Genomic DNA, 27425 nt, shown 5'->3' on the forward strand with positions numbered 1-27425 from the left:
CATCCTCATTTTGTTCCAACAAACCTGCATGACTTTTTCTTCTACATGACTGTACCTTTTAATTTTTGGGTAAACTGCTTTAATAAAGATAAGTGGGCAGTGGACAACCATTTTAAACACTAGAACTTCAATAAAATAGGAAGATTAATAGTATTTAAAAGAATATTTGTTGCAATATTACAGCTTAAGAATTTAGTAATCAATAGACTACAAAAACTATACTGTTTCTGATATTTTGGATGTAAAAGTTCGATAGCCTTTATAATTATGGAATTTTGAGGTGCCATGAAGTTTAGTTTTTTGGAAATAAAAGTTCTGATGCTTCACCAATAGATACTCTAAGACACTACAATGTACTGCGCTTGATCCAAAAGTAGTATACAACTTTATTGACATTTGACAATGGAAAGTACAATAGTATTGCATAAATAGGCACTTCAGAGGCTAAAAGTAGCTTCACAAATAGATATATTAAAAGGTTGATATGGGATGCTTGTTTTTTCATAAGTGCTAAAAATCTACTCCCTGTTTCTACTTCCCTCTATGATTTTGTTGCATTAAACTGTTGCAATCGACTACATTATTAAGTGATTTCTAATAGGTAACCAGGAGGCTGCGTGCTTTCATCAGACGTTTCTGGCGGCTCAGTAAGCTCTCCCGCTTTTGTCCAATGTCAAAGTCTTCTTTAAGCAGGTTGTCCACACCATCTTTATCATGCAGCAACTGCAACATGTTCCTTTGCAGCTCAAAAGCTGCTTCCTGGAGCAACATATAGCGGATCACCATTGGGATCTGGTCGGCTAGACGCTTGCTTGCAATCTGGTGAGGTATAAAAGACAGTATCTCAGATATAAAGTACAGTTTGAGCTTCCTCTGATGGCACATAAAGCTTTAGTTTGCACACTTACCGTGAAGTAGGACTCTAGGTGCAACCTCATCTCTCGCAAGGTGGCATGACTGTCTGTGCTAACGGCTACAAAAGGCATCTTTTTAGTGGTTTTCACTAGGGGCTTGTCATTTTCCATCTCTTCCATTTGATCCTTTGCATGCTGCAGGCTCTGGCTGTATGAGCCATCTTGACTGTAAACAATGAGCTCCATCTTGAATTGGGTCCTCAGCATGGATTCTGCAAAGGATTCTTTATCCTGCTTGATGGCTTCAATCTTAGTCTAAGAAAGTATATAAAAGATTAGTTGAAAAATTAAACAAGAACACAATTTCTTTAAATCTGTATTGCGATTTAAAAGCATAATTGAACATTGAAAATGAATGCGACTTGTAATTCTGTGGAATTTATTAGCATCATCAACGCTTAAAAAAAAAATAAGAAAAAAAGTACCTTTGCTATTTTCAGAAGATTAGGGAAGCCAATAAAGCTGCACTGGGCCAGCTGGATGAACCTCTTTCTAACCACATCTATTTGAACACAAACACACTGTTGGTACAATTGCTTTAGCAAACTTTGGCTTTAAATGTTGATTATCCAATTAATCCAGTTTTGACACATGCCGCAAACAATTGCACTGATCACTAATTTACTGTACCTTTATTAGAAGGAAAATCCACCTGAAGCAACTTTGGGTTGCATGCCTTACTCAAGACGAGAATATTAAGTTCATGGGTTGCCTTTCAATGTAATCTTTGATATTTATCCACTAGGCAACAAAACTACCAACAAATGCATTGTGCCAACTGGAAAGTTCATTGGGTTTGGTATTTCCTGGTCCTGGTTTTCTTGACAACTCTAAGATTCTATATTTGAGGCAACAGTCTGGAGAATGCCATTTTCTTTTTTCTTTTTTTTCTCGGCGTGACCAAGAGCCCAGGCACAAAGTGAAAATTGTCAATGCCGTATATACCCAAGACGTTAATGATCAATGAGCAAGTGTCCACATACTTTGGTCATGTAGTGCATTATGATGGTGCTTTTCCATTACCAGTACCAGCTCAACTCGACTCGGCTCGGCTCGCTTTTCGCTCTGTTTTCCATTGCAGATAGTGCCTCCACAATAGTACCTGGTCGTCATGGCGACGCCGCAGGAAACTGCCGTGACTTAATCTTCTATGCGACACACACCCGCTACCCACACACACAGGACAATGGAGGAAATCGAGTGTATGCTGTTTTTGTTTTTGCTGTTTTTTATTCAGGATACTCCGTCTGGCGCGTGCAATGATGACGCAGTGAATAGTGACGATTCTCTCTGACCAATCAGCAGTCTGCCGTGTTTTCATGTCACATTTTAGTATTGCCTCAGCTCGCTCAGAACCTCGCCGGAGGTGATACGAAAAAAAGTACCTGGAAGCAGGTACAGGTACAACTTTTACACAGTGGAAAACCAAACAAAGGCGAGTCGAGGCGAGCTGGTACTGTGTAGTGGAAAAGCGCCATGAGAGTATCCTCAAATAGAACAGTACAGTCTAAATAACTTATGTATATTGTATAATGTAGCAGCCAGCAACCAGAAAAAGACTGAAAAATGCATAAATAAATTTGAAATAGAAAACAACACAAACCAGAGACAGTCTTCAGTGTCTTTAATGCAGGTTCCTCCAACAGCTTGATCTGTTCCCTGACAAGCCCTTCAAAGGTCTTGTAATTGATGAATCCTGGAAGCTCTCTTCCCCGATATCTGGCTTCATAGTTTTCAACTTCTTTCTCAATCTTCTTCTTGACTGCACAGAGTTTTTGAACATTGTCAGAAAAACAAATTCAGTTACACAACTCAGTTATGAGTTTGGCTTCTAAAAGTGCTTTTTTTGGTGAATTTAAGTAATTTAAGATTAATTTAGCAATTTAGGCTGGTAATTTATTGATTGCAACTCTGGTAAAACAGAATGCATCAGATGTGAAAATTATAAAGCATTTTAAGCAAAGTAATAACATAGCACATTGGCCAAAAGCAAGAGTACAATCAGAAGATACCAAGTACAAGCTTCACTCACAGGAATTTCCTGAACGATTTAAGAAGCCATTCCATTTTGCAAATTCTTCCCGAAGTTCTGGAAAAATCAGTAGATCTGAAGCACACTTTAATTCCTCCCCAGAGGTCAGGCTGAACATATCATGAGTGAAAGCTGTAACTTTCTAAATACAGGGAAGAGATGTGAAAGATTTCAGTGACTCTGAGATATCAGTATGACCCTTTACTAAATATTTGATGTAGTAGATTTCAAGGCTGTACTCACATCAATGAGAAAGCTAAGTCTTTCTGCAGGATCTGATGGGGGTCCGTTGCCATATGCCTCCAGTTCCCTCTGTGTTTCAGCGAGCTTTGTCTCAATTTGCTCTTCTAAACGAGGCAGGGATTTCTACAGAGCAATTATGAAAATTAGCTGTTTATTATAAGTTTAAAAATCCTGTAGTTCTCTTGTGTTAAAATGAATTGTTTTACCTGAATGTGATGAACCAATTCAATTGTTAGTTTCTCAGCCAACTTGGGAATAGTAGCAAAACCTTCTTCATAGAGTTTGCTGAGGAAAAATGGCATATATACATCATGCAATCTATTAAAGCACAGATTTACTAAAATCTCAAAAACAGGTACTAATCTGTTTGCATTTATGATTGCATGGTCACATAAACTACCTGATTTACTAAGTACAGTTGTGCAAACAAGCATGCATGCAAAGCAGTTCAAAACGAGAAATAAAACATTAGCCATGCCGCTCACATGAAGGTTCTCAGTAAACAGTATGCTGTTTCATATAAGTATTTGATCGTATCGTGCGTGTATAAATATATCATGTTTGATATTTGTAGATTAAAAGTTTGACATTAAACCATTCGTTCAGCTCAACTCTCAACGGATAGTGCAATGAGACCATTTACCCACCTGAAATTAGGATGGTCTTTGAAGAAGGCATTCTCTGTTGCTGTGGCCTCATTAAGAGTGACCTGATCTACAATCTCTTTTTGTCCCCTGCACCTTACAATCATGTAGCCTTTTGTAAGGTGAATGACCTCATTGTGCACAATGTCTACCACTGTCTCTTCAGTGCCCTTATCCACCAGATCCGGCTTTGTTAAAATGCCTGTTGTGTAGTGAAAATATAATCAGAATATGCATGGTAACCTATGGTTTTACTGATGTATAGCATTGAAATGCAATGAGTAATGCACACCTAAAGTTCTTTCGCCCTCAGGGTCCTCCTCCTGAGCCATCTGCAATGCTTCTGTGGTCGCGATGTCAACATTGCATGGCACCACAACCAGGTTGATAGTTTCTTGCTTTGTAACAAACTTCCTGATCAGTCTCTTAATCTAGAAGAAAGGCATTTGATTAATGATCGTGTCTTTCCAACAAAATGTAATTTGAAAAATATAGTATATACAAAGTTTACCTGATCTCCAATATTCTCAGGTTGACCCTTGACAGCCACTCGTGCAATCCCGGGGAGGTCAATGAGAGTGAGGTCAGGAACATTGGCAGAATGGATCTGCAGACTGATGAGATCATCACTAATACCAACACCTGCTCCAGCCATCTCATCCTGGGCTACAAACATAATTAAATGTAAGACTTTAAGAAATGTATCTATACTCTTTTGGAAGACTTCAAGGTGCATTCTAAGCATTTTCTACCTTCACGAATCTTTTTCTCCACTTCTGCTGGGTCATCAATGTCTTCCTCGTAGTTCTTGTAACTGATTCTCCCACGCCATTTCTCTTCGCCTTTAGTTCGTATCATCTTGAGCTCAAGAGGACATCGTGTAACAATTCCTTACAAAACATGAAAGGGTGGATGCCAGACATTATTAACCATGTTTTTTTTTGGCTAATTGATTACCAATTTTATAACCACAGTTTTACCACAAATACCATGGTTAAACTATGGTTAGAGTAGTAAAACCATGGTTTAACTATAATAACCATGTTTTTTGGGGGGGGTTTATTTTAAGTAAAACCGAGGTTAATTTTCGTAAGAGATATGGTGTTGTTCAAAGTATCGTACATTAGGCTACCATGTACTGTACATTCCATGGCATATAAATATGGTAACCCTTACGAAAAATAAGTATACTTCAAGTTCATTTTATGAAGTATACTTAAGTACTATTCAAGTATATTTTTAAGTATACTTTATGTAAGTATACTAATATCAATGTGTACTTGTAGTAAACTTGTAATTGTACTATGTCAATACTGCTTGGGACTAAATTGGCCCACTATTAGTATATAAATGTATGCATTTAAGTGTAGCCTACTATAAGTGTAAAAGTAGTAAACTTTAAGTACACAACGAGGTTTCTCATTTGTAATACATCTGTAGGCTACTACAAGTGAACTTATAAGTATACTAGTAGCTTACATGTTTTAGTGTATGAAAGTAGGCTACACACTGAAGTGTACTTTCAGTAAACTACTAGTTTAGTAGTTTATACTGCAAGTATACTTTTAAGTTTTCTTTAAGTGAACATAACATTATACTTATAGTTTACTACGGTATTTATATATTATTTTTGCACTTGCAGTAGCCTATACTATGTTCAAATGTAGATATTATTTTTTATACTTGAAAAATACCTTTAACCTTTATCCTTTTTCATCAACACTTGAATGTCGATAAGTTTCATAAAGAAAGGCAACATTTTAAACAAAAAAGTTGAGAAAAATCCATTTTTTTGTCAAAGATTCAGATTCAGAACGATGATCAAACACAGATGGAGTAGATCGAGGCCAAAACCCCCAAATCTTTACAGTCGTTTTATCTTCATGGGTTCGACATTTCATTTGGTAACATAACCTTAAGCCGTTTTGATTTAAATGCTGTTTAATGTTTGATGATCACGTTATTTTACATTTGAGTGAGCAATCTTCTATCGCTTGGCTTGTTTCAGCTTCTTCTTCTCCTGTATTTTGATCCGGAGATTCTGTACTAGAAGATGTGTCAAAGCGCCCCCTACCGTATAACAGTGAAAACATGGATAACTGGAAAATTCATTCAATTGTGGGGAAAGAGTAAAGTAATTAAAGTAAATTCCTATGTGCACTACCAGTGGACTAGCCTACACACAAATTCAGATACGCAGAATTAGAAACATCTGTTTTATATCAATATTCTAATCAATATTTTCAAACAATGTAAATGTCAGAAGACTGTATATGAAAAACTGTTTAAAAAGTATATTTAATAGGCTACTCGATCAAAAGAGTACAAGGGAATATTTTTAAGTATCGATCAAAAGATTGAGTAGCCTACAAGTACAAGCCAAATATACTTGGGCTTTTCTCTCAGTATAAGTCAAGTACACTTAAGTATATTTCTGAGAAGTACATAATTATATTTTTGAGAAGTATATAAAATGTAGACAGAAAGTATACTTTCTTATTTTTAGTTTAAAAGAAGTATACTAATAGAACACTTGAATAAACTTCTTTTTCGTAAGGGAATCATTCTGTATCATGGTATAGAGAGTAGGCTATCATCACTGTGCCATGGTACATCCACATTTGATAGAAATTTAGAAGTTAATTACGTAAAAAGCAATACAATTAATATTGGTGTATGTTTTAATTTTATGTGTTCTCCTTACCACTACCCCTGGGTAACGCTACTCCTGACAGCGCCTCCAGAACAGAACTCTTTCCTGAGCTTTGGTCTCCAATGACGGCGATGGCAGGCAACGCCAGGTCCTTTTCGACTCCCAAAGACCGTAAATTGTCGATAGTGTCGATGCAAGGGCGGATTTTTTCCTCATAATGCTGACTGAACGTGTAACTCATGTTCTCCATCCTTAAACAACGTCAAAATGTCAACAGTAAATAAAGGTTATTGATATGTTAGGTGCTGTATATTCGCGCACTCCCGAATGGATTGTCTCAGAGTGATGCTGGTTCTTTACCGGTAAAGTGAATCCTACAGCGTTTATGTACGTGAGTAAGTTTCATTTCCTAGGTATCACAATAGTTTCGTTTCACCTCTTAAAGTACGCTTTAGACTAACTTGTTTCCATACAATACCAGCATATCATGTTTCTATTCAAATAAATAGGCATGGCTTCCCGATTTCTTTTAGCATGTTTGTGTACGGGCATGTAGACTACGGGCATTGTGTATGTGCACAACCGGATGAATGAGCCTAAAAGCAAGCAATGCAGTGCTACAAATGCATGTAAGGTAAAGGTGATGAAGGAATTATTTACTTAACCTTTTTACGTTTTATTGCGTTGTATGTTTTTCAATAATAATAATATAATTAGCAGTCTAGTTTGCCTACACATGACAATCCATCCATTTTCACATAAAGCCATTCCGCAATTTATTTGACTGCAATTATAAACTCAGTCATCTTGACAATTTCTAAAAATGTATCAGTGAATAGCCTACTTCCTGTTCTCTACTGTGCTCTCCTAATCTTCCCATATGATCAATTACTTTTTAAAGTTATGCGTTATTTGCAAAATAATTGACATTGAAATATAATAATAATAATAATAAAATAATAATTAGAATTAATTCAAGAAATATTTTATTTTATTGTGAATTTTCGGTTGAAGTTTCTGTTTTCTGGTGAAGTTTCAGTTGAAATCCAAATATAGCCTATATCAGAGAATGTCTAATAGGAAGAGAATTGGCACTCTCTGGTTCCTTCCGGTTTCTGGACTGGCTGCAGTAACACGTCTCTGTCCATGCGGGGGCGCTCGCAGGCGAGTGCAGTCTATGGCACTATACCCATCAAATTCCACTTTTCTCAGGATATAATTTTTTGTCTAGTAATTTGAATGTTGTATTCAAAAGGAGATGCAAAGAAATTACACATTGCTGGGTGTTAGATTTTTTAGAGTCACTTTAAAAAGTATTTTAAAATGTCAATGACGTCATACACATCGTACGACTTCAGTCGCTTTGGTGCTTTCGCGCTCTGCACTTTCTTTTCTCTCGAGGCATCGACAACACAGCTGACACGGGTAAATACACGTGCTAGATGAGTTTTTGTTTTGTTTGTTTCTGGTCCCGCTTCGGATTCCATGATGCCATCAAGCGGCATCTCTGGTCGTAATCAGTCCTTCACTGACCAATCAGCGTTCATTAGCAGAATGCTAGTGTGTTATGGGCAACAACAACTCAACCTGTAAGAAATCGAAAGGACATAAGTACTCGTTCATTCAATTTTCGTCCTATAACCCATGTTGAACTTGCAAAACCTACAATAAAATCGGAGATTTCTCAACGGCAATCGGGTGAAAGAGACAAATTTAGCCGTCTAGCCCCATAGACTCCCATTCAGTCTGCACTCGCCCGCGATCACCTCCAGTGGAATTTTAATGGAACTGCAACCAAGATCGATACAATGGGGCTAGGAAGTGCCAAGGCTCTCCGTAGATGGGCTCTGCCTACACTGTAAAAACTAAAGGAGCCTCAAATATCCTGTCGGATACTCAAGGAACTTCAAAATGTAATTTAAGTGCCTCAAAGCTCTTTCTCCTATAGTAGGGTTACTGGAGGAGCATTGACAATCTTTGAGGTTCTTGCTGGAACTTATGGGATCCTTTAAGCACTTTGTATTTAGTTCAGAGGTTCTGGAGTCACCTTTTCATTACTATGAGACCTCGAAGTGCTTTGGGGGAAAATAGAGGAACTTGAATGCGATAAAAGGGTTATTGGAAGATCTTTTAACATTTAAGTGGTTCCTGGAAGATCTCTTATGTTAAAGCCAGCATCTGGAGGAACCCAATGGTTCAGTGAGGCCAGAATGAGATTATTATTATCCTATTATTATTATTATTATTATAGGCTACTTAAGTTTGATTCAGTATACATACCCAGGTGAAAAAGATGTACAATTAAAAATGTACTTGAGTGTGTTTTTAGTAGGCCTACAATACAAATATACTTTAATGCATTTTTAATACATTTAACAGTAGCCTACGTCTTTTTCACCTGGGTAGCTTACATTTATTTAGTATCTATAGGCCTATTTTATTGATTAATTTAAACCTTAAACAACAACACTAAATTATAATAATATTAATAATAAGAATTAATTAATTATTATTGAATAAATAATAGTAATAAAATAATAATTTTTACCTACTTCTTCATAAATTATTATTTGAAGAAGAAGAACCAGGAGGAGAAACGTTTTATTCTGTCACGAAACTGCTGCTAATCCTCTGCTGTCGTCGCTTCAGTGATCCTCGCGCTGCTCGCGCGCAACAAAGCTCAGCTGATCCTCGTCATCGGGAAAGTAACGGCTCCTCTCATCAAAGCTTCCGCCGTTTGTTCGGCTCTCCGTTACAAGGTTTGTAAACTCGCCAAATAAATATAAATACAGAGTCTACTCACTATATTCAAACACACATATATATATAAACTAAATTTATTATACATTACTACGTTACAGTGTTTACCACTCGTTTATTGCATAGTATCTGGTATGAAGGTTTTAGCCGCGATGCTAACTACGTTGATCTAACGTAAGTTAATGAACAAATGGAAATTATTGACTTATTGTCTTAGATTGATTTAGTCATTCAATTCAACATATTCTGTAAAACTGTGTCTTCAAATTGCTGATATAGCCTAACTAATTTAACTGATTCCTGTCCTCATTGGCGTTTGTTATGAATAACAAAAGCAGGTTAATATAGTTTGGTCTGTTTTTGTTTAGCCTAACTTTACTTACTACAGGTGCCCTCATTCTCTCAAATACCATTTTAAAGCCATTTACTTGTCAAATAAATATTATGTTGTGAATAATCAGCTTTGTTCTTTTGTTTCCCCAGAACAACCAGTACATTTCTAAAATAATCTGAACATTTCAGAGGCAACATTGAATTACAGTAAGTTACCTATACACCACATGCAGGTACTTTATTACTATGAACTTTCTCTGCGTGAAATTGTATTGTTTGACTGTGTACTTTTTTAATCAGTTATACTGAATTATAACTTCAAGTTTAGTCTTTTTCGACAAAAAAAAAGGAAAAAGCTATTATATGGCTTCATAAGACTTACAACACAACCCATAACACATGAGTTGTGAACTCATTGATTATTTTTAGGATCTTTTCTGGGACATTTTTGGAGCTTAACCATTTTTACATAAATTGTTGCATTGAATTGAACTAGACAAGTGTACATAAGAATGGTGTGGATGAATTACACAATTTTTTTATGCTTGTGTTTCATGCAGTGATAATGAAATGGTGACGGGTTGCATTATGCCTGAGATCTGCTTTCGGGTTCCACAGACAGAAAGTCAAACAGGTTTGGAACGTCACAAGGCTGAGGAAATTATTTAAATTTCACAACTATCACTTTAATAACCTTACTAACAGTAAATGTTGTACTTTGCAGGGATCTCGGTAAGCTGAAATACAAGTTTGATCAAGAATAAAAATCCTCCTGTAGACCTGAAAATCACTGAAGTGCCTGGACCATCCACCAGAAAAGAGGAAAAACAAACAGGAAAATGAAGCTGATGCACCTTTTCACTTTTCTAACTCGTTAAGTACCTCACATGTCCCTTGTGAAGATTTTATAATTGATTGCATTTTATGTTGCAGTGGGTAAAGGTGCATCACATTTGTGAATTTCGTGAAATTACACAGGCAAAAAGGTCCACTGACCGTTGTCAGCAGTGTAGTGACGTAATGTATGAAGCACCACACAAAATTGCTGATCGTGTGGATTCTTATTGAAATGACTGAATTCACCAGTGAACATTCACAGAACAACAGATCATTTTACTGCACCTTAACTTTGGAAAAATGGAAAATGTTTTCTGCTTGTTGTGACATAAGGAATACTGTTTCCGGGTCGAAGCCTTTACTTCTACTTCCTCTATCTTGTTTCTAGATATTGAGAATACTCAACAACCATTTATGGGAACTGTTGATTCAAGTCACACATTTAAGCTTTTCAAAAGCCATAGTGTACATTACAGTCTCCAGTCTCACGGCATCCCAGACTTCAACATTTTATGATTCAACATTTTATGGATAACTAACCATCTGAGATTTCGGAATAGAGATAAATGTTAGGATCATAATTTTCAGGAATATTACAGCACAATGAGTGTATATTAGCACTGTTTGTTGTTTGTTTTTGGCATCTGATAGAGCTTTTGGACTTGGAAACAGTGACGTCAGACTTAACAAGCGGACTGAAACACATGTTTTAAAATTAAGTGAAGATGGACATTTTTAATTAGTCAAAATTTGATTTTTTTACATTGATTTATTACTTGGAACATGTTTTTTCCATGCATTTTGTTGAGATGTCTTTTCTTGTGTAGCTTATTGTATACACATGGTTGATTATTCATGTTACTTATGTATTATACTATTATAAAAAAATGTTTTGTGTATTCATTGATATTAATCTATTACTAGTTTTTTTTTCCAAGTGTATTAAAATGGATCTAAAATATGTAATAAACAATTCTTATTTTGTATTTGGTTCAGTTTGTTTATTATAATAGAAGTTAATGGTGGTAACCATAGTAACAACATGAAATTAATTTAATACAAATAAAATAAAATTGAAATTTGGTTCCTGGAAGCACCCACAATGGTTCCACACAGTGCCTTATATAAGAGTTCCTCAGGAAACCTGTGTGGTTCCTCAGAGAACCGCCCCTTTTTAAAGGGTGCCTAGAGGATCTACAGACGGTTCCGCCGGTGTGGCAAAGTGAAGAACCCCAAAAGGTTCCTCCAGGCACCTTTTATTTTTACAGTGTATACTAGCCAGAAATAACCTCTAGAAATAACATCTGAAATACCCTGTAGAGGGGGGTGTTTATCCATAATCACAATACAGAGATGATTAGGTGAACAGAGCAGCACTGTCTTACTAGCAGGTTTTCTGACCATGATGATTAAAGCACCCACAATAATAAGTAATCTCAAAATCTCAGAAAGTAAAGCTTTAGGGAAGAAACAAAGGCTTCGGAAGGGGGCAATGCCAAAATAATAAACAAAAGTCAGGTCTACCAGAGGGTTGTTCCATAAAACAAGATTAGAATACAAGCCATGCTTATTTTGGTTAGTTAGACTTATTGTCGGTTGATTCTGTTTCATAAAGCAAACTTAAAATAGTTCGAACTCAGTTACTCTGGCAACTTATGCTGGGAAACTAGCCTGGTCCAAGGCAACTTAAATAAGGCTACAATGATAAATGAGACAATAGGCTATAGACCTACAAACATGTTAAATTGTATATGAAATGTTTGTTGACGTTGTTTTTTTTTTTATATATATATATATATATATATAGAGTATATGAAGAGTTCAGATGCAAAAGCCTCTAAGTGCCATCTGAAAATTTCTTCTAGAATGATCATTTTTATCAAGCTCGTATATTTAAGTTCAGTAATTTCACTTAAATGACAATTCATAGGTAATTTTCATTGCCATTTAATTGAAATTACTGAACTTACACATACGAGCTTGATAAAAATGATCATTCTAGAAGAAATTTTCCGATGGCACTTAGAGGCTTTTGCATCTGAACTCTTCATATATATATATATAGATAGATAGATATATTTTATGTACTTTATTATGTCTTTCAATTCAAACACATTTAACACAATTATACAAAGTTATTTAGTTAATGTAGGCTAATATGTATTCCTTTATTTTATGGAATATTCTTTAATTTTAGAGTTGCACATATCTTTTCAAAATGTATACTTTTGCTCTTAATTTCACGTTATCCTCTCCATAATAAACTAAATCTAACCAAACATTCTTGCTTTCTCCCCAAAAAAATAAATATATATAGCTATATAGCTTTCTGTATATATAATATATTATTGCTGTAATTCTCAGCACTCTAAATAAGTATAAGTCATCTTTGTTAAGTAGCTTAGGTCCTAAACCCAAATCTATATTTTGTATCTTTATTATGTTTGGTTTCTTAAAAATTCTTCCCTGAATTACTTCTGTAAATTTTTTATTATTATTTTAAGTATAAAATATATGAGTGTAATGAGCTAGAAGTTTACTGCAACTTATCCAACATCCTAAAGATAAATTATTATAATTAGAAGATATTTCTGGTGTTATAAAATATCACCTAGCCTATTAATTTCCCAAGCAAAATGTATATATTGGTCAGAATTATTGCGCTCCTATTTGGCGCTCCATCGTTCAATGTGAAGTTTAGCAGCAACATGGAAATATTTGCACAACTTTCTAAGATTTACAGATGGAGAATATTCCTGTGAAATGTAAGTTTTGCAAACACCATGTCTCAAACGCATAAAATATACGCTGTTTGATGGTGGATCGATTTGATCTATGATCGACCTCTAGGGCTGCTTAAGAAACACATGCACACGCAGTTATCTAGATTAGATAAACCTCGATCAAATTAGTGGGATTGCGTGAACTTGAATGACCTTTTATAAAAACGCGTTAGCCCCGACTTATTTTTTAGGTTTATTCAAGTCGGGTTTTGGAGTTTAATCCCCACTTTTCTTAGCATCTTTTATGGAACAACCCTCAGGTTGTTAAATTCTTAGTGAGCCTTACAAAGAATATAACAAATAAATAACAGAAATCTACCATCACTCCCTACCTAGCCACAAAACAGGAGAAAAAGGGGGTTACAAAATAAAATGGCACCCACCTCCCTACAGTTCCCAAGTAACAAAACAAAAGAAAGTAACAACGAACAATCAGGAGAATAACAGCTTTAAAAGGAAAAACAAATCACAAGGTGGCAATTTAAAGGTTCTAGACTGGGGCGTCTCACAATGAAGCAACAGCATTCAACAATGAGCAGGCTACAGCACTGATGTTACGTATGACACTGAAGCTCCGATGCGCGTATCACACAAGCGACACAATCTCTAGTGAAGCCCCGTGTCGGGGCGTGTATCGGTTTACTAGAGTCACGTGATCGATGACAAACGAAGCCTCACTTTCTGTCCAATCACGTGCGCGTCTCGCTTTGGGTCTCAGAAGGCTCGAACTCCAGATCTTATTTAACGAGTCATTGTTGCCTCAGTCTGGTTCATGTGTTTGTGAGGAGAGTGCTGTACTTTGAAAGTTAATCAATATATTACATTTAAATAACCAACATTTATTTTTCACTACTTAGGACTTGTAAAATCTTTGCACTTTTTGGTGATTTTAGGTAATTTGGTGTTGGTATTTGGGTTTAGGGGGGAAGGGATAGGGTGTTGGTGAAGGGTTTGTATTTAGAGCAATGGCAACAGCCAAAAATAATAAAAAACTTTATCACCTTTATGTCATTCCTACAGTTAAGCACTATCAGTAACAAGTGTCATAAGCACATTTAATAACAGATGATCCTATCAGACAATGTCCTTATTCATTTTGTGTGTGTGTGTGTGTGTGTGTGGAGAGAGAGAGAGAGAGAGAGAGAGAGAGAGAGTAGACCAACATTAAATCTTGTTGAATCATATAAGCTTATATTATATTTTATTGTCACACTTTAATGGGAAAATGAATTTATTTAATGAACAAATCAAACACAAACATGTAAGGCTTTTATTTGTAGACATAACATTGAAACTATGGAGTGTGTTGTGGTTGCTTCATCTGCCAGAGCTTCTAACACAGGCTTTTGGCTGCTTTATTTTAAATAACCACCAGATGGCGCTGTTCTCGACCAGTTCTCGACACTCTCGAAGCTTTGAATCTTTTCCCGGAACAGTCAGGAGAAAGCCTCAGTGATTCATGAGGCGTCATTTCCCCATCCCTAGGCTACAGCACTGATCCACAACAAGGGCACAACAACAGGACCAGTCAGGACACAGACCATGCTCTGGAGAAGAGTTCTCAACAATTGAAAGTTCTGCTGGATTTTATGCTGCTTCCCTCCTGGATGGTAAGCAGGTGCAGCTGGGGACGCAATCAGCTACCTGCCAGAGGGAAAGAGTGGGAGGAGCCAAAGGATAGCAAGAGACACAAAACAAAAACAGAAACAGGAAAAAAAAAAGAAACATACCACAGTACCATGTAGCTCACAAAAATATACGTCTTTGGACGTAACACTCCCACCAACAAGTTACAAACAATACCCCTAAAGAAATGTTTGTAAACTCAAGAATTAGGCATCCCCAACAACATTTATACTTTGTTATTTGCATCCTAATTGTCCACACTGTATACTCTAGAAAGTGCAACGGCTACAATATTTTCTGAACCTTTTTCGGTGTTGAATGTCAAGGTTATATTCTTGAATGATTAAAGACCAGCGCATCAGACGTTGATTTGAGTTACACATTCTCCAAAGGAATACCAAGGGGCTGTGATCAGTGTTAACCACCACCAGATTACAACCACTTCCCAAGTAAACTTCGAAGTGTTGCAATGCCAAGAGTAAGGCTAAAGCCTTTTTTTTAATAGTGCTGTACCTCTGTTGACACTTGGTAAACTTCTTGGAGAAGTAACTCACAGGATGCTCTACACCAACCGAGTCTTCTTGCAGCAATACAGCACCTGCCCCTGAAGAACTTGCATCCACCTGCAACTTGAAGGACAGAGCAAAACTTGGAGCAGAAAGGACGGGGGCATGGCACAACAGGTCTTTTGCAGCATTAAATGCACTGTTACAATCATGACTCCATTTTGGTGCACAGGAGATCTGTCAACGGGGCAACCACAGAAGCAAAGTTTTTACAGAAGCTTCTGTAGTAACCAGCCACCCAGAAATCGTCTCAGATCTCTTTTGTTAGTAGGAATGGAAAAATTCAGTATGGCAGCAACTTTTTCTTCAACTGGCCTCACTTGCCCTTGGCCCACCTTTTTACCGAAATAGGGTACAGCCTTCGCAAACTCACACTTCAGCAAGTTTAATGTCAATGACGCCTTAGATAACCTACTCAAAACTTGGTTAAGACTATTCAGATGGTCTTCCCAACTAGCTGAATAAATCACCACATCATCTAAGTAGGCCTCACAGTTGGTCACCCCTGACAACATGTGCTGCATTAGACGTTGGAAGGTCGCAGGTGCATTTCGCATCCCGAATGCCATAATGGAATATTGTAGGACGTTGTCAGGGGTAACAAAAGCAGAGATTTCTGAGGCTCGAGGTGTAAATGGCACCTGCCAGTATCCTTTTAGAAGATCCAATTTGGTGACGTAACGTGCAGAACCAACTCTGTCAACACAGTCCTCTATTCGAGGTAGAGGAAAAAAGTCAGGCTTGGTGACGTTATTAACTTTGCGATAGTCAGTGCAAAAACGATAGGACGAGTCAGATTTAAGAACAAGCAAGCATGGTGAACTCCAGGGGCTCTGGCTGGGTGTAGCAAAACCATGTTGCAATAAATATTTAACCTCTGACTTCATTACTTCACGTTTATGCGGATTGACACGGTAAGGATGTTGTTTCATTGGTACAGAGTCACCTACATCGATGTCATGTGTGAGGACAGTAGTTTGGCGGGAAACATCAGAAAACAAGGTGGGATACTCACTTATTAACTCCACTATATTTGTGCGTTGGGTCTTAGGCAGGTGAGCAAGATACGAGTCTAAGTTACTCAGTACTGCAGAATTGTTCAGACGCGCACAAGACATTCGGTATTCATTTTCAATCAGATTATCCTCCAATGGACAATATGCAGTAGACAGCAGTGTAATAGTAACCACAGACACCACATCGGAGACAGGGATTTCGTTTGTGGCTTCGTTCATGACATAAGCCTTCAACATATTCACAAGACACACTCGACTTTTTCTCCTGCTATCTGGAGTTGAGATTACATAATCAGTGTCAGTAAGTCTTTTCTCAACAGCATAAGGACCAGTGAATTTAGCCTGCTGTGCTGACCCTGGGACCGGAAGCAAGATCAAAACCAAGTCGTTGGGTTGAAAGTTGCGCTTTACACATTTCTTGTCATAACGCCATTTAATCTTGGATTGTGCATTTATCAGGTGAGCTTTTGCTACCTCACAAGCCTTATGGAGACGTTCACGAAAATCACTTACGTAGTCCAACACAATAACTAGATACTGAGTTTTTTTATAATAACTGCTCACTTAGCAGTTTCAAATGCCCACGAACAGTGTGCCCAAACACAAGTTCCGCAGTGCTAAAACCTAATGACTCCTGCACAGTCTCTCTAGCTGCGAACATTAACAATGGCAAACCCTCAACCCAGTCTTTGCCAGTACTGAGACAATATGCACGTAGCATTGATTTTAGGGTTTGGTGAAAGCGTTCCAGCGCACCCTGGGACTCCGGATGATATGCGCTGGATAGTTTATGTAGACTCCCAACTCTTTTAACACTTGCGCAGACATCCAAACATTGAGCAGAGCTTAACTATCTCCTTCACTACCATCTGGGCTTTAAGAGTATGGAGCGGAACAGCTTCTGGAAACCGAGTTGCAGCACACATCAACGTCAAAACAAATTGATGCCCTGATTTTGATTTTGGTAACGGACACAATCCAAAATCAACCGTTCAAACGGTTCACCCACTTCCGGAAGCGGATGGAGGGGAGCAGAAGGTAAAGTCTGATTCGGCTTACCCGCGAGTTGGCAGATATTTGGAAACACTAGACTTCAATCCAGGCCAAAAGTATCGGGAGTGCGCTTGTAGGTTTTGTTAACCCCGAGATGGCCAGAGAGTGGATGCTCATGGGCAAGCTGCAATACCACAGAACGATAATCAGAAGGCAAAAACAATTTGATAGACATCTGATCATGTGGCATCAAAGTACGAATGTTTAATACAGTGCATGGATAAATATTAGGCAAGTTAGATATTCTGATCATCATTTAACATTTTTTAGGTCTCGTTATAATAAAAAATTCCGGTAGAATTGCATCCTTCTCATAGGCTTTTCATAATTTTTGACTTTTCACTGTGAGTTAAATCTCTTTTTTTTTTTTTTTTTTTGTCCTTTTTACCTGTAAAAGAAAACCTGTTTATTAATTAAGCACATCGGAATATAAGGCGTTTTTCACTTCCATCCCTCGTTAACAATTATATGTCACTTATAAATGATTATAAATGATCTATATTAGAAGTTAAGATTGATGTGGTTTGGAATTGGTCAAATGCAAAAAAAATATGATCAGAATATCAATTTATCTAATAATTTTGCATGCACTGTATGTTTAAATGTCAGTTTCGTAACCTTTTTTATTTGATGTTTCAGAGTGAGCCTGAAGAAATGCCACCTGAAGCAAAGATGAGGATGAAGAATATTGGCAGGTTGCATTTCATTTTAATTCAATTAAACTTAATTTTAATTGTAAGTTATAGCACTGTACTGTATAATACAGTACTGTTGACAACCTTTTGATTTTCAGAGAAATGCCCACATCAGCTGGACCCAATTCCTTCAACAAAGGAAAGCAGGGATTCTCAGACCATCAGAAACTTTGGGAGAGGAAGGCAAGCTTGAATCCCACACAGACAAGTAGTGTCTGGCTTCTTTCAATAGCTTGCTTTTTGGCACAGAGATATTTGTATATATGTAATGAATGTTTATGCTATCAAGCATCTTTTTATTGTAGCTATATTTTTATTTTTTATTTAATTTATTTTTTTACCATGCTGTGGTTAAAATGCCTTCCTGTGTAAGTTGCAAAACACAACAGAGAAAATGATTTGAAAATGATCATTTATGATTTGCGTCCATTTCAAATAGCATTTTTTCAATGACTCAAAACTGCATTAACAGTCTTCACTGAGCCCGAGAGGCAGACTGATGAAGCCAGGGAAGAGCTGAAAGCAGGAGACAAAGTGATGGTAAAATGATCCAAGTTTAATAATCTTAATTGCGTCTGTTTCAGTGCTCAGTAAAACTTTGTCTGACCAGCACAAATTCAACAAGTGTTATTATACAAGCAGTAGCAATGGAAAATCTTCGCTTCACAACATTGTGATGTTAAAAACCGTGAAATAGAGACATTATCTTATCTCTAACTCACAAAGACACAGCTCACAACATAAGACTAAGGTTAAACAGTAATGGAAAAATAGTATCAAATAACTGATCAGTGTAATGAGTGTATATAAATGGTTTAAATGATTAATATAAATTATTACATGATTAAATAGAATAATAAAATGATGAATGAATATTTAAGGAAATAAAACAGATGAATATATGGTTGCTCTCTTGAAGCTACACACATGCAGGTTGCTACAATAAAATCCTTAGATCCTTCACTTTTCTTCAATAAGGACTCATAGTTGATAATAATATAATATAAAATGACTGATCAATGAATGAATTAGTGTAATGAGTAAATGGTATAAATGATTATTATAAATGATTATATAAATTGATTAAATTATTATAAATGAATATTAAAAGAAATAAAACATCACAAATGTATGGTTGCTCTCTACTACACACACAAAGGTTACTGCAAAGAATTCTTAGATCCTTCATGTTTCTTTACAAAAAGCTCAATTGCATTTTCCAACATAAAACAACAAAAACATCATGCAAGGTTACATGTTTGTTCCCCATGTTGACTTTTTCAAGCTATGACCTATGTTTTATTATTATTATTATTATTATTATTATTATTATTATTTGTTCCATCAAAAACTGAATTCTAATAGGTAGCCAAGAGGCTGCGTGCTTTCATCAGACGTTTCTGGCGGCTCAGTAAGCTCTCCCGCTTTTGGCCAATGTCAAAGTCTTCTTTAAGCAGGTTGTCCACACCATCTTTATCATGCAGCAACTGCAACATGCTCCTTTGCAGCTCCAAAGCTGCTTCCTGGAGCAACATATAGCGGATCACCATTGGGATCTGGTCGGCTAGACGCTTGCTTGCAATCTAAGATAGATAAGAGCATTATATACATTGCAAATCGAGCTACCTCTGACAGCACAGAAAGCTTCAGTTAGCACAATTACCGTATAGTAGGTCTCAAGGTGCAACTTCATCTCATGCAAGGTGGCATGATTGTCTGTGCTAAAGCCTTCACTGCTGCAATTAACCATTTCTTTAGTTTCTTCATCCTCTTCCAGCTTATTCTTTGCATCTCTCAGGCTCTGGCTGTATGTGCCATCTTGACTGTAGACAATGAGCTCCATCTTGAATTGGGTCCTCAGCATGGATTCTGCCTTGGATTCTTTATCCTGCTTGATGGCTTCGATCTTAGTCTTAGAAAGTATTAAAAAATAAATGATAAAACATCAACAAAAAATCCTTTAAATCTGTTCATTTAAAGGCATAGTAATGTGATTTATTTGTATGAAATTTAATAGCATTATCTACTAATCAATTTGTCAAACTCTGAACTTGAAAGTTCGAGAAAGTCAAGGGAAAGTAGTGTGATATGAACACTGAATTTGTGTATTGCCAGAATAATTGGCAAAAAATCCCTACCTTTGCTACTTTCAGAAGATTAGGGAATCCACTGAAGCTGTACTGGGCCAGTTTGATAAACCTCTTTGAAACCACATCTATGTTAACACAAACACAGCATTAATACTTATTTAGCAAAAGTTCATCTTGCAAGCTCAATTATCCAGTGACCAGTGTTGGTACGTTATTCAAAAAAGAAATCAATTACTACCTAATTACATTTGCAACCGTGTAATTAGATAACCGTACTAATTACTCTCTCTAAGAAGTTTAATGATTACTAATCATTTTCTAAATTCCTTGACCAGACATGAAACTGCTCTTTTAATTATTTTATAAAAAATTATATAAAATTGCATAAATTGTTCTTAAACTGACCAAAGTACTTAAAGGGAGAAGGTAACATAAAACAACATGCATTTTAACATTAGACTTTACATTTTGATGTTAAATCCACTGTTGATTTTGTTATAGAATTGTTCTGTAGTCTATACAGTATTTAATGCAATTATAGAAAAACATTTAGGAATCTCTTACTTTACTTTTTGAAGTGAAAAGTAATTAAATTACAGTAGTTCATTACTTAGTAATTAGTGACACCCAACACTGCCAGTGTATCCAGGTGTCATAAGAAACTGTACTGTACTAAGCTACCTTTATCCAAAGCGAGATAAAAATCTTCCCTCAGCAATTTAAGGTTAAATGCCTTATTCTATAGAACCAAATGAGTTGTTCATGAGTTGTCTTTCTTTGATATTTATCCACTAGGCAGCAAAACTATGTACCTACAAATGCACTACATCAACCTGAAAGTTCAGTGTGGCTAAAATGGATTTAGATTCCCTGCTTCATGGTATTCTTGACAATTTCACCCTTATTCAAAGATTCCACCTTTAAAACAACAGTTCTGGAGAATGGCCTTATCTATCTTTAGAATACCAAAGGGCCTGTGCACAAAGTGAATTCCATATGAAAAAATTCAACATATTATTAAATGATTAAAAACTGTAGAAATGGAGTGGGTGGGATTTAAAAATATAAAAAACAACACAAACCGGAGATGGTCTTCAGCATCTTTAAGGTAGGTTCTTCCAACAGCTTGATCTGTTCACCAACAATATTTTCAAAGGTCTTGTAATTGATGAATCCTGGAAGCTCTCTTCCCCGATACTTGGCTTCATATATATAAACTTCGTTCTTAATCTCATTTATGGCTGCAAATGATTTATGAATGATGTCAGAAGATGCTCTCACGTTTACATTACCACAGAATATATTTTTCAAAAATCTTTCAAGGGTGATCAAACTCAAACAGCTTTTCATACATTGAAGAACATTGATGAAGAAAATGAAAGGTCCTGTTTACACCTGTTATTAAGATGTGTTTTGGTCGATCGGATCACAAGTGGACACTGCTGAATAAACAGGGCCTAGGAAGCTTTAGCTTTTTTAGTCGTCACTCTCGACCGCTTTCAGAGGTAGTCAAAAACGCATTCAACCCGATTGTGTGTAAACGTTCATGTAGTCGAATGCGTTTAAATAACCACAAAAGACAGCTTACTATCAGTTCGCTGAAGACGAAAGACAAAAACGCACCAAGCACAATGTTCTCTAACTGTTCCTGATTTCTAAAACACACTCACAGCATTCACCATGGTCTTGGGGTTATCAGAGCAGAAACGAAAGCTGCTGCACTCCGTGTGTTTTTCTGTTGTCTCCAGTCCTCACCTCGAAGAAATCAGGACAGAAGTGATTGTAAGTGGACAAAAAAGATGAAATATAACGTAAAGAGGAATGTGTCTCCCTCGTCTACTTGTGATCCAATCAACCAAAACGCATTTTAATAGAAGGTGTAAACAGGGCCAAAGTTGTAAAAAAATCCAGACACGACTGTTCCCTTTCAAAAGCTTCTCTCTGCTAAGCTGATTCTGGAGCTATAGGAACACCTTTTGGCTGTGAAGCATGTTTGCAAACACGCCAATTAAATTGGCCTTAAACTTGAACCTCTGATGGTGACGTCATTGGAATGTGCGCTCGTCAGAAGCTACAAATAGATGTGCAAGATAATGAAACACATTTTTACTGTAAATTTAAGTAAGACTTTAAAACCTAAAATGTTGCTGCCACAGCTGCCAGTTTTTACCGTAAATTTAACCGACTTGTTTTTTACAGTGAGGGCCTTTTGCAAATGAGACTGCATCAGTTGTGTCTAAAACCCAGGGGATTTCATACAAGGGCCAATCCCCAAAGGCATATACGGGCAGGGGCACCCGCTGAGTGCTTTGTAACCTTTCTAAAAATACATGTTAATGGTAAACGTATGTGCTGAACACGTCATGCACTTTCTAAAATCCATTTTTATGGTAAGGGTTACGCGCTGCTGCTTCGTTCCCTTTCAATGTGGCTCAGCCCCCGATTCCTCACCTTGAGTCCAACTCTAGGTGCGTGTTGTCGTCGCAAGACTCTAGCGACACACGCCTCCTGTACAGGCTGGGGAGTGATCTTAGGTGGCCGTCCAGCCCAGGGGATCTTGATGAGGTTATCATTTCAATTGGCACATCAGTTGCCTCGAATTGATGGCTGTATTTTTTCGCCACCACTGCCAAGCGAACAATGTCACACTGGGTGAGGGATGCCATTGCTCTAGCCTACGAGGCATGTGGACAAGCTTCGCCCCTAGGAGTTAGGGGCTAACGAGATGCTGCGCTTCATTGCCGCGCTGAGGATGTGTCTAGAAAAAGTGATACCTGAAAGACGTACCTGTTGCACATCTATTTGTAGCCCTCTGAAGAGCACACATTCCAATGATGTCACCGTCTGAGGTTCAAGTTTAAGGCCAATTTCATTGGCGTGTTTGCACACATGCTTTACAGCCAGTCATACACAAAGGTGTTCCCATAGCATTAGAATTAGCAAAGCATCTCGTTCCCATCTTTTTCAGGGAACAGGATTACAGTCAAGTCACCCGAGACATTTCAATTAAATCGTCAGAAAGTGCTCATTAGTCAAAATAATAATAATAATAATAATAGTTTACTTAGATTAAGTTAGAAATTTTGGTTGGTAATTAACTGATTGAAACAGTTTTAAAGGGGGATGCAGCAGATGTGAATATGGTTAAAGTATTTTTAAGCAAAAAGCAAACAAAAAAAACAGTACACTTAGGAGATACCAAGTATATGCTTCACTTACATGATTTTCCAGAGTCAACCAAGATGCCATTCCAATTTGCAAATTCTTCACGAAGTTCTGGAAAAATCAGTAGATCTGGTGCACATTTAACCGCTTCTCCATTGGCCAGGTTAAGGGTATCACGTGTGAAATCTGTAAGTTTCTAAATTCAGAGACTAAATATGACTAAATATTCATACTTTGATACTGTGTAGATTTTCATGCTGAACTCACATCACTAAGAAACTTCAGTTTTTCTGCAGGGTCTGATGGGGGTCCGTTACAATATTTATCCAGTTCCTTTTGTGTTTCAGAGAGCTTCTCATCGATTTGCTTTTCTAAATTAGGCAATGATTTCTATATAGCAGATTAGTCATATGAAAATAAGATACAGTATGTTTATTATTAGTCAAAAAATTATGTAGGTCTCTTTTGTAAAAAAAAAAAAAACTATTTCACCTGAATGTGATGAACCAACTCAATTGTTAGTTTCTCAGCCAACTTAGGAATAGTTGCAAAACCTTCTTCATAGAGTTTTCTGGGAGAAAAAGCAAATCAAAAAACAATGTATTACAGTGAGCTGTGACTGAACATAACACCCCTAATTTTATAAAATCCCAAATAAAGGGTACTAATTTGCATGTGCACTTCGTGGCCATACTTCAGGTGATTAAGAAATGCTATGCAAATAACCACAAATACAAATAACACCCTCCAAGAGGAGGAAAAATCTTTATCCATACTGCTTACAATACCTAAGAGTTCTCACTAGGAAAATGTTTTTCCGCAAACTACACTGTCTTTTATCATCTGAAACGTCCTTCGACTTATAGGCCTATTCCAAAGTTATTTATATAACACTATTATTGTCAGGCATGCAAAACATAGCTACTAGTTCAAGTTTTGCTTTAAATAAATTTGTTTAGGCTTACCATTTATAATGTTGTGTATAATAAAATATAGGTTTTATACCTATAATTTTCATCCCTGTCCTGTTCTGAATAATGGTAAATTTAAAGGTTTTGTTATGGAGCGAGGGGAACTAAAATACATATTTATAGTGTTCATAATGTATGTTGTTTAATTTATTGGTATTTTACATGATTTCTGAATGTAATAATAATAAAATATGAGATATACATTGATACAACGTGTGTGGGGTTCTTTTTCTCAACAATGCAATTCTGTGATAAACCATTTCAGCTTGAATCTCAAAAAATAACTAAATTTGACCATACCTGTATATTTACCTGAAATGAGGATGGTCTTTGAAGAAATCATTCTCTTTTCCTATGGCCTCATTAAGAGTGACCTGATCGAAAATATCAAATTGTCCCCTGCACTTTACAATCATGTAGCCTTTAGTAAGGTGGATGACCTCATTGTGCACAATGTCTACCACGTTCCCTTCAGTGCCCTTATCCACCAGATCCGGCTTTGTTAAGATGCCTGTTGGAAACAAACAGTACAGTCACACAGAGTCTGTTTCAGTATGATTTGTTATAGGGTATTGCAATGAGTAATGCACACCTAAAGTTCTTTCGCCCTCAGGGTCCTCCTCCTGAGCCATCTGCAATGCTTCTGTGGTCGCGATGTCAACATTGCATGGCACAACAACCAGGTTGATAGTTTCTTGATTTGTAATAAACTTCCTGATCAGTCTCTTAATCTTGAAGAAATGCATTTGATTAATATTTCTGTGCCTTTAAACAGACCATGACATCACAATGGTCTTTGAAACAAAATGTCATATGAAAAATATGATAAATGTAAAAAAGCCTACTTTTGGCAGCCAAAAAAGGTCTTTATTGCAACAATAATGAGAAAGTTAAATTTACCAGATCTCCAATATCACCAGGTTGGCCATTGACTGCCACTCGTGCAATCCCGGGAAGGTCAATGAGAGTGAGGTCAGGAACATTGGCAGAATGGATCTGCAGACTGATGAGTTCTTCACTAATGCCAACACCTGCTCCAGCCATTTTATCCTGGGCTACAAACATAATAAGTGTAGCGTTTGGATGCAATCAAGATACTCAGTTGTGTTTTAGGCATCATAAACCTTCTCCCTTTCCAACCTTAAATCACAGACCTGGTGCCTAACAGTCTATGGATAATGTGCTCTGGAAGATCGGTATCACATTCCTTGATGTGGTGTTCTCCTGAAGAACTTCAAGCTCACTCCTAACGAGCTCATCAAGAATATTAGAAAAATATGATCAAAATAAAATAAAACAAGCTTTCTGGACAAGAAAAAAAAGTATAATTTTAGGGCTTTGGGTCATTTTGAGAAAGTTACAAAGTGCAAGGGAAAGATGAGGGTTAAGATGCATCTTTAAGTTTTGACCCCTGGGTGATTTTTATTCTCTGATGGTTCTTTGTTGACCGATTGTAAACCTTGCTGTTCTTTGTTCTATCTCTTTTTCCTTACCTTTCTCTGTTCTGTATGTGTTTTGTTTAGTGCTGTTAGTTTCTGTTAGACCCTTTATACACAGGATGGATTCTTGGTTTCCGGCTCACAAATCAAAGTCACTTTATCGTTTGATGTTCACTTGCATTTTGTACTGTTAGTACAGAAAGTTATCCTTCTTGGCCATGCAGGAGAATCATTTTTCTTAGAGTTTAAATTATTGTGCTGTCTGTTTGGTGGATAAACAGATCAATCGATTGTAATGTAAATTAAGCTAGAAAGCTGATTTAAATATTCATAATTAATTATAACCCATTATAATGAATTATACATATTTTCCTTTTGAGCTAATTTGCTACTTTAGAAGATGCTGTCTTAGAGAGACATCAGGATACATTCTATGTATTTTCTACCTTCGCGAATCTTTTTCTCCACTTCTGCTGGGTCATCAATGTCTTCCTCGTGGTCCTGGTAACTGATTCTCGCATGCCAATTGTCCTCGCCCTTAGTTCTTATCATCTTGAGCTCAAGAGGACATCGTGTAACAATTCCTGTACAAAACACGAAAGAGTGGATGCCAGACAAATGCTGAATTCAGAACTGCATACTAGTGTGCTACTCATACTATTTTTATCATATCTTTCTATGGCAATAATAGTAAGTGTATATGCTAGTATGCAAATCTGAATTTAGTATTATTTTTACCATGTACCATGCAAATTCCAAATAGTAATCATTCAATATCATGGCTAAGATACCATCACTGTGCCATAGCATTTGTTGGTAAGGCTGTATAGTTATTAAATAACATTTATATTTAACATATCTACGTATCTATGTTTTAGTTATATATGAAGAGTTCAGATGCAAAAGCCTCTAAATGCCATCTGAAATTTTCTTATAGAATGATCATTTTTATCAAGCTCGTATATTTAAATTCAATAATTTCACTTAAATGGCAATGAAGATTACCTATTAATTGTCATTTAAGTGAAATTACTTAACTTAAATATACGAGCTTGATAAAAATGATCATTCTATAAGAAAATTTCAGATGGCATTTAGAGGCTTTTGCATCTGAACTCTTCATATATATATATATATATATATATATATATATATATATATATATATATATATATAATATTTTGTATGTGTTCTCCTTACCACTACCCCTGGGTAACGCTACTCCTGACAGCGCCTCTAGAATAGAACTCTTTCCTGAGCTTTGGTCTCCAATGACGGCGATGGCAGGCAACGCCAGGTCCTTTTCGACTCCCAAAGACCGTAAACTGTCGATGGTGTCGATGCAAGGGCGGATTTTTTCCTCATATTGCTGATTGAACGTATAGCTCATTTTCTCTTTCTTTAACAATGTTGAAATGTCAAAATAATAAAGAAAATTTAACAGCTTTTAACAGTCGATTTAACAGCTGCTGTCGGTTTGTGCACTCTTTGATAGGATTTCTCAAAGTGATGCTGTTTTAAAGTGAATCCCAGCGGTTTTATACTTTAGTTAGAGGAACTCATCATACAGGCGGAACAAAAAAAAAATACTAAGTAAGTCTGCAT

General features: G+C 36.6%; 1 protein-coding gene and 1 long non-coding RNA gene across 2 annotated transcripts; one reads left to right on the forward strand and one right to left on the reverse strand.

Annotated features, from left to right (window-relative positions):
• Window positions 1–594: 594 nt before the first annotated feature.
• LOC309494772 (uncharacterized protein) lies at window positions 595–27249 on the reverse strand (the record flags this gene model as incomplete). The annotated part of the gene is made up of 24 exons (XM_082164182.1): window positions 27021–27249; window positions 26267–26404; window positions 25282–25436; window positions 24974–25112; window positions 24694–24892; window positions 23903–23981; window positions 23678–23800; window positions 23465–23606; window positions 21328–21486; window positions 20294–20370; window positions 19819–20067; window positions 19526–19738; window positions 6538–6748; window positions 4586–4723; window positions 4345–4499; window positions 4126–4264; window positions 3837–4035; window positions 3396–3474; window positions 3190–3312; window positions 2947–3088; window positions 2518–2676; window positions 1340–1416; window positions 909–1169; window positions 595–819 (listed from the first exon to the last, which is right to left on the reverse strand). The coding sequence occupies exons 1-24, from the start codon at window positions 27208–27210 to the stop codon at window positions 595–597; spliced, it is 3771 nt and encodes a 1256-aa protein (XP_082020308.1). The 5' UTR covers window positions 27211–27249.
• On the forward strand, window positions 8344–11268 carry LOC309494561. Its single transcript, XR_014204364.1, has 3 exons — window positions 8344–9786; window positions 10140–10213; window positions 10304–11268. It is a non-coding gene; the product is annotated as an uncharacterized lncRNA (long non-coding RNA).
• Window positions 27250–27425: the final 176 nt, after the last annotated feature.

Source organism: Leuciscus leuciscus (genome assembly GCF_965113295.1).
Source record: "Leuciscus leuciscus genome assembly, chromosome: 3".
Classification (NCBI taxonomy): domain Eukaryota; kingdom Metazoa; phylum Chordata; class Actinopteri; order Cypriniformes; family Leuciscidae; genus Leuciscus; species Leuciscus leuciscus.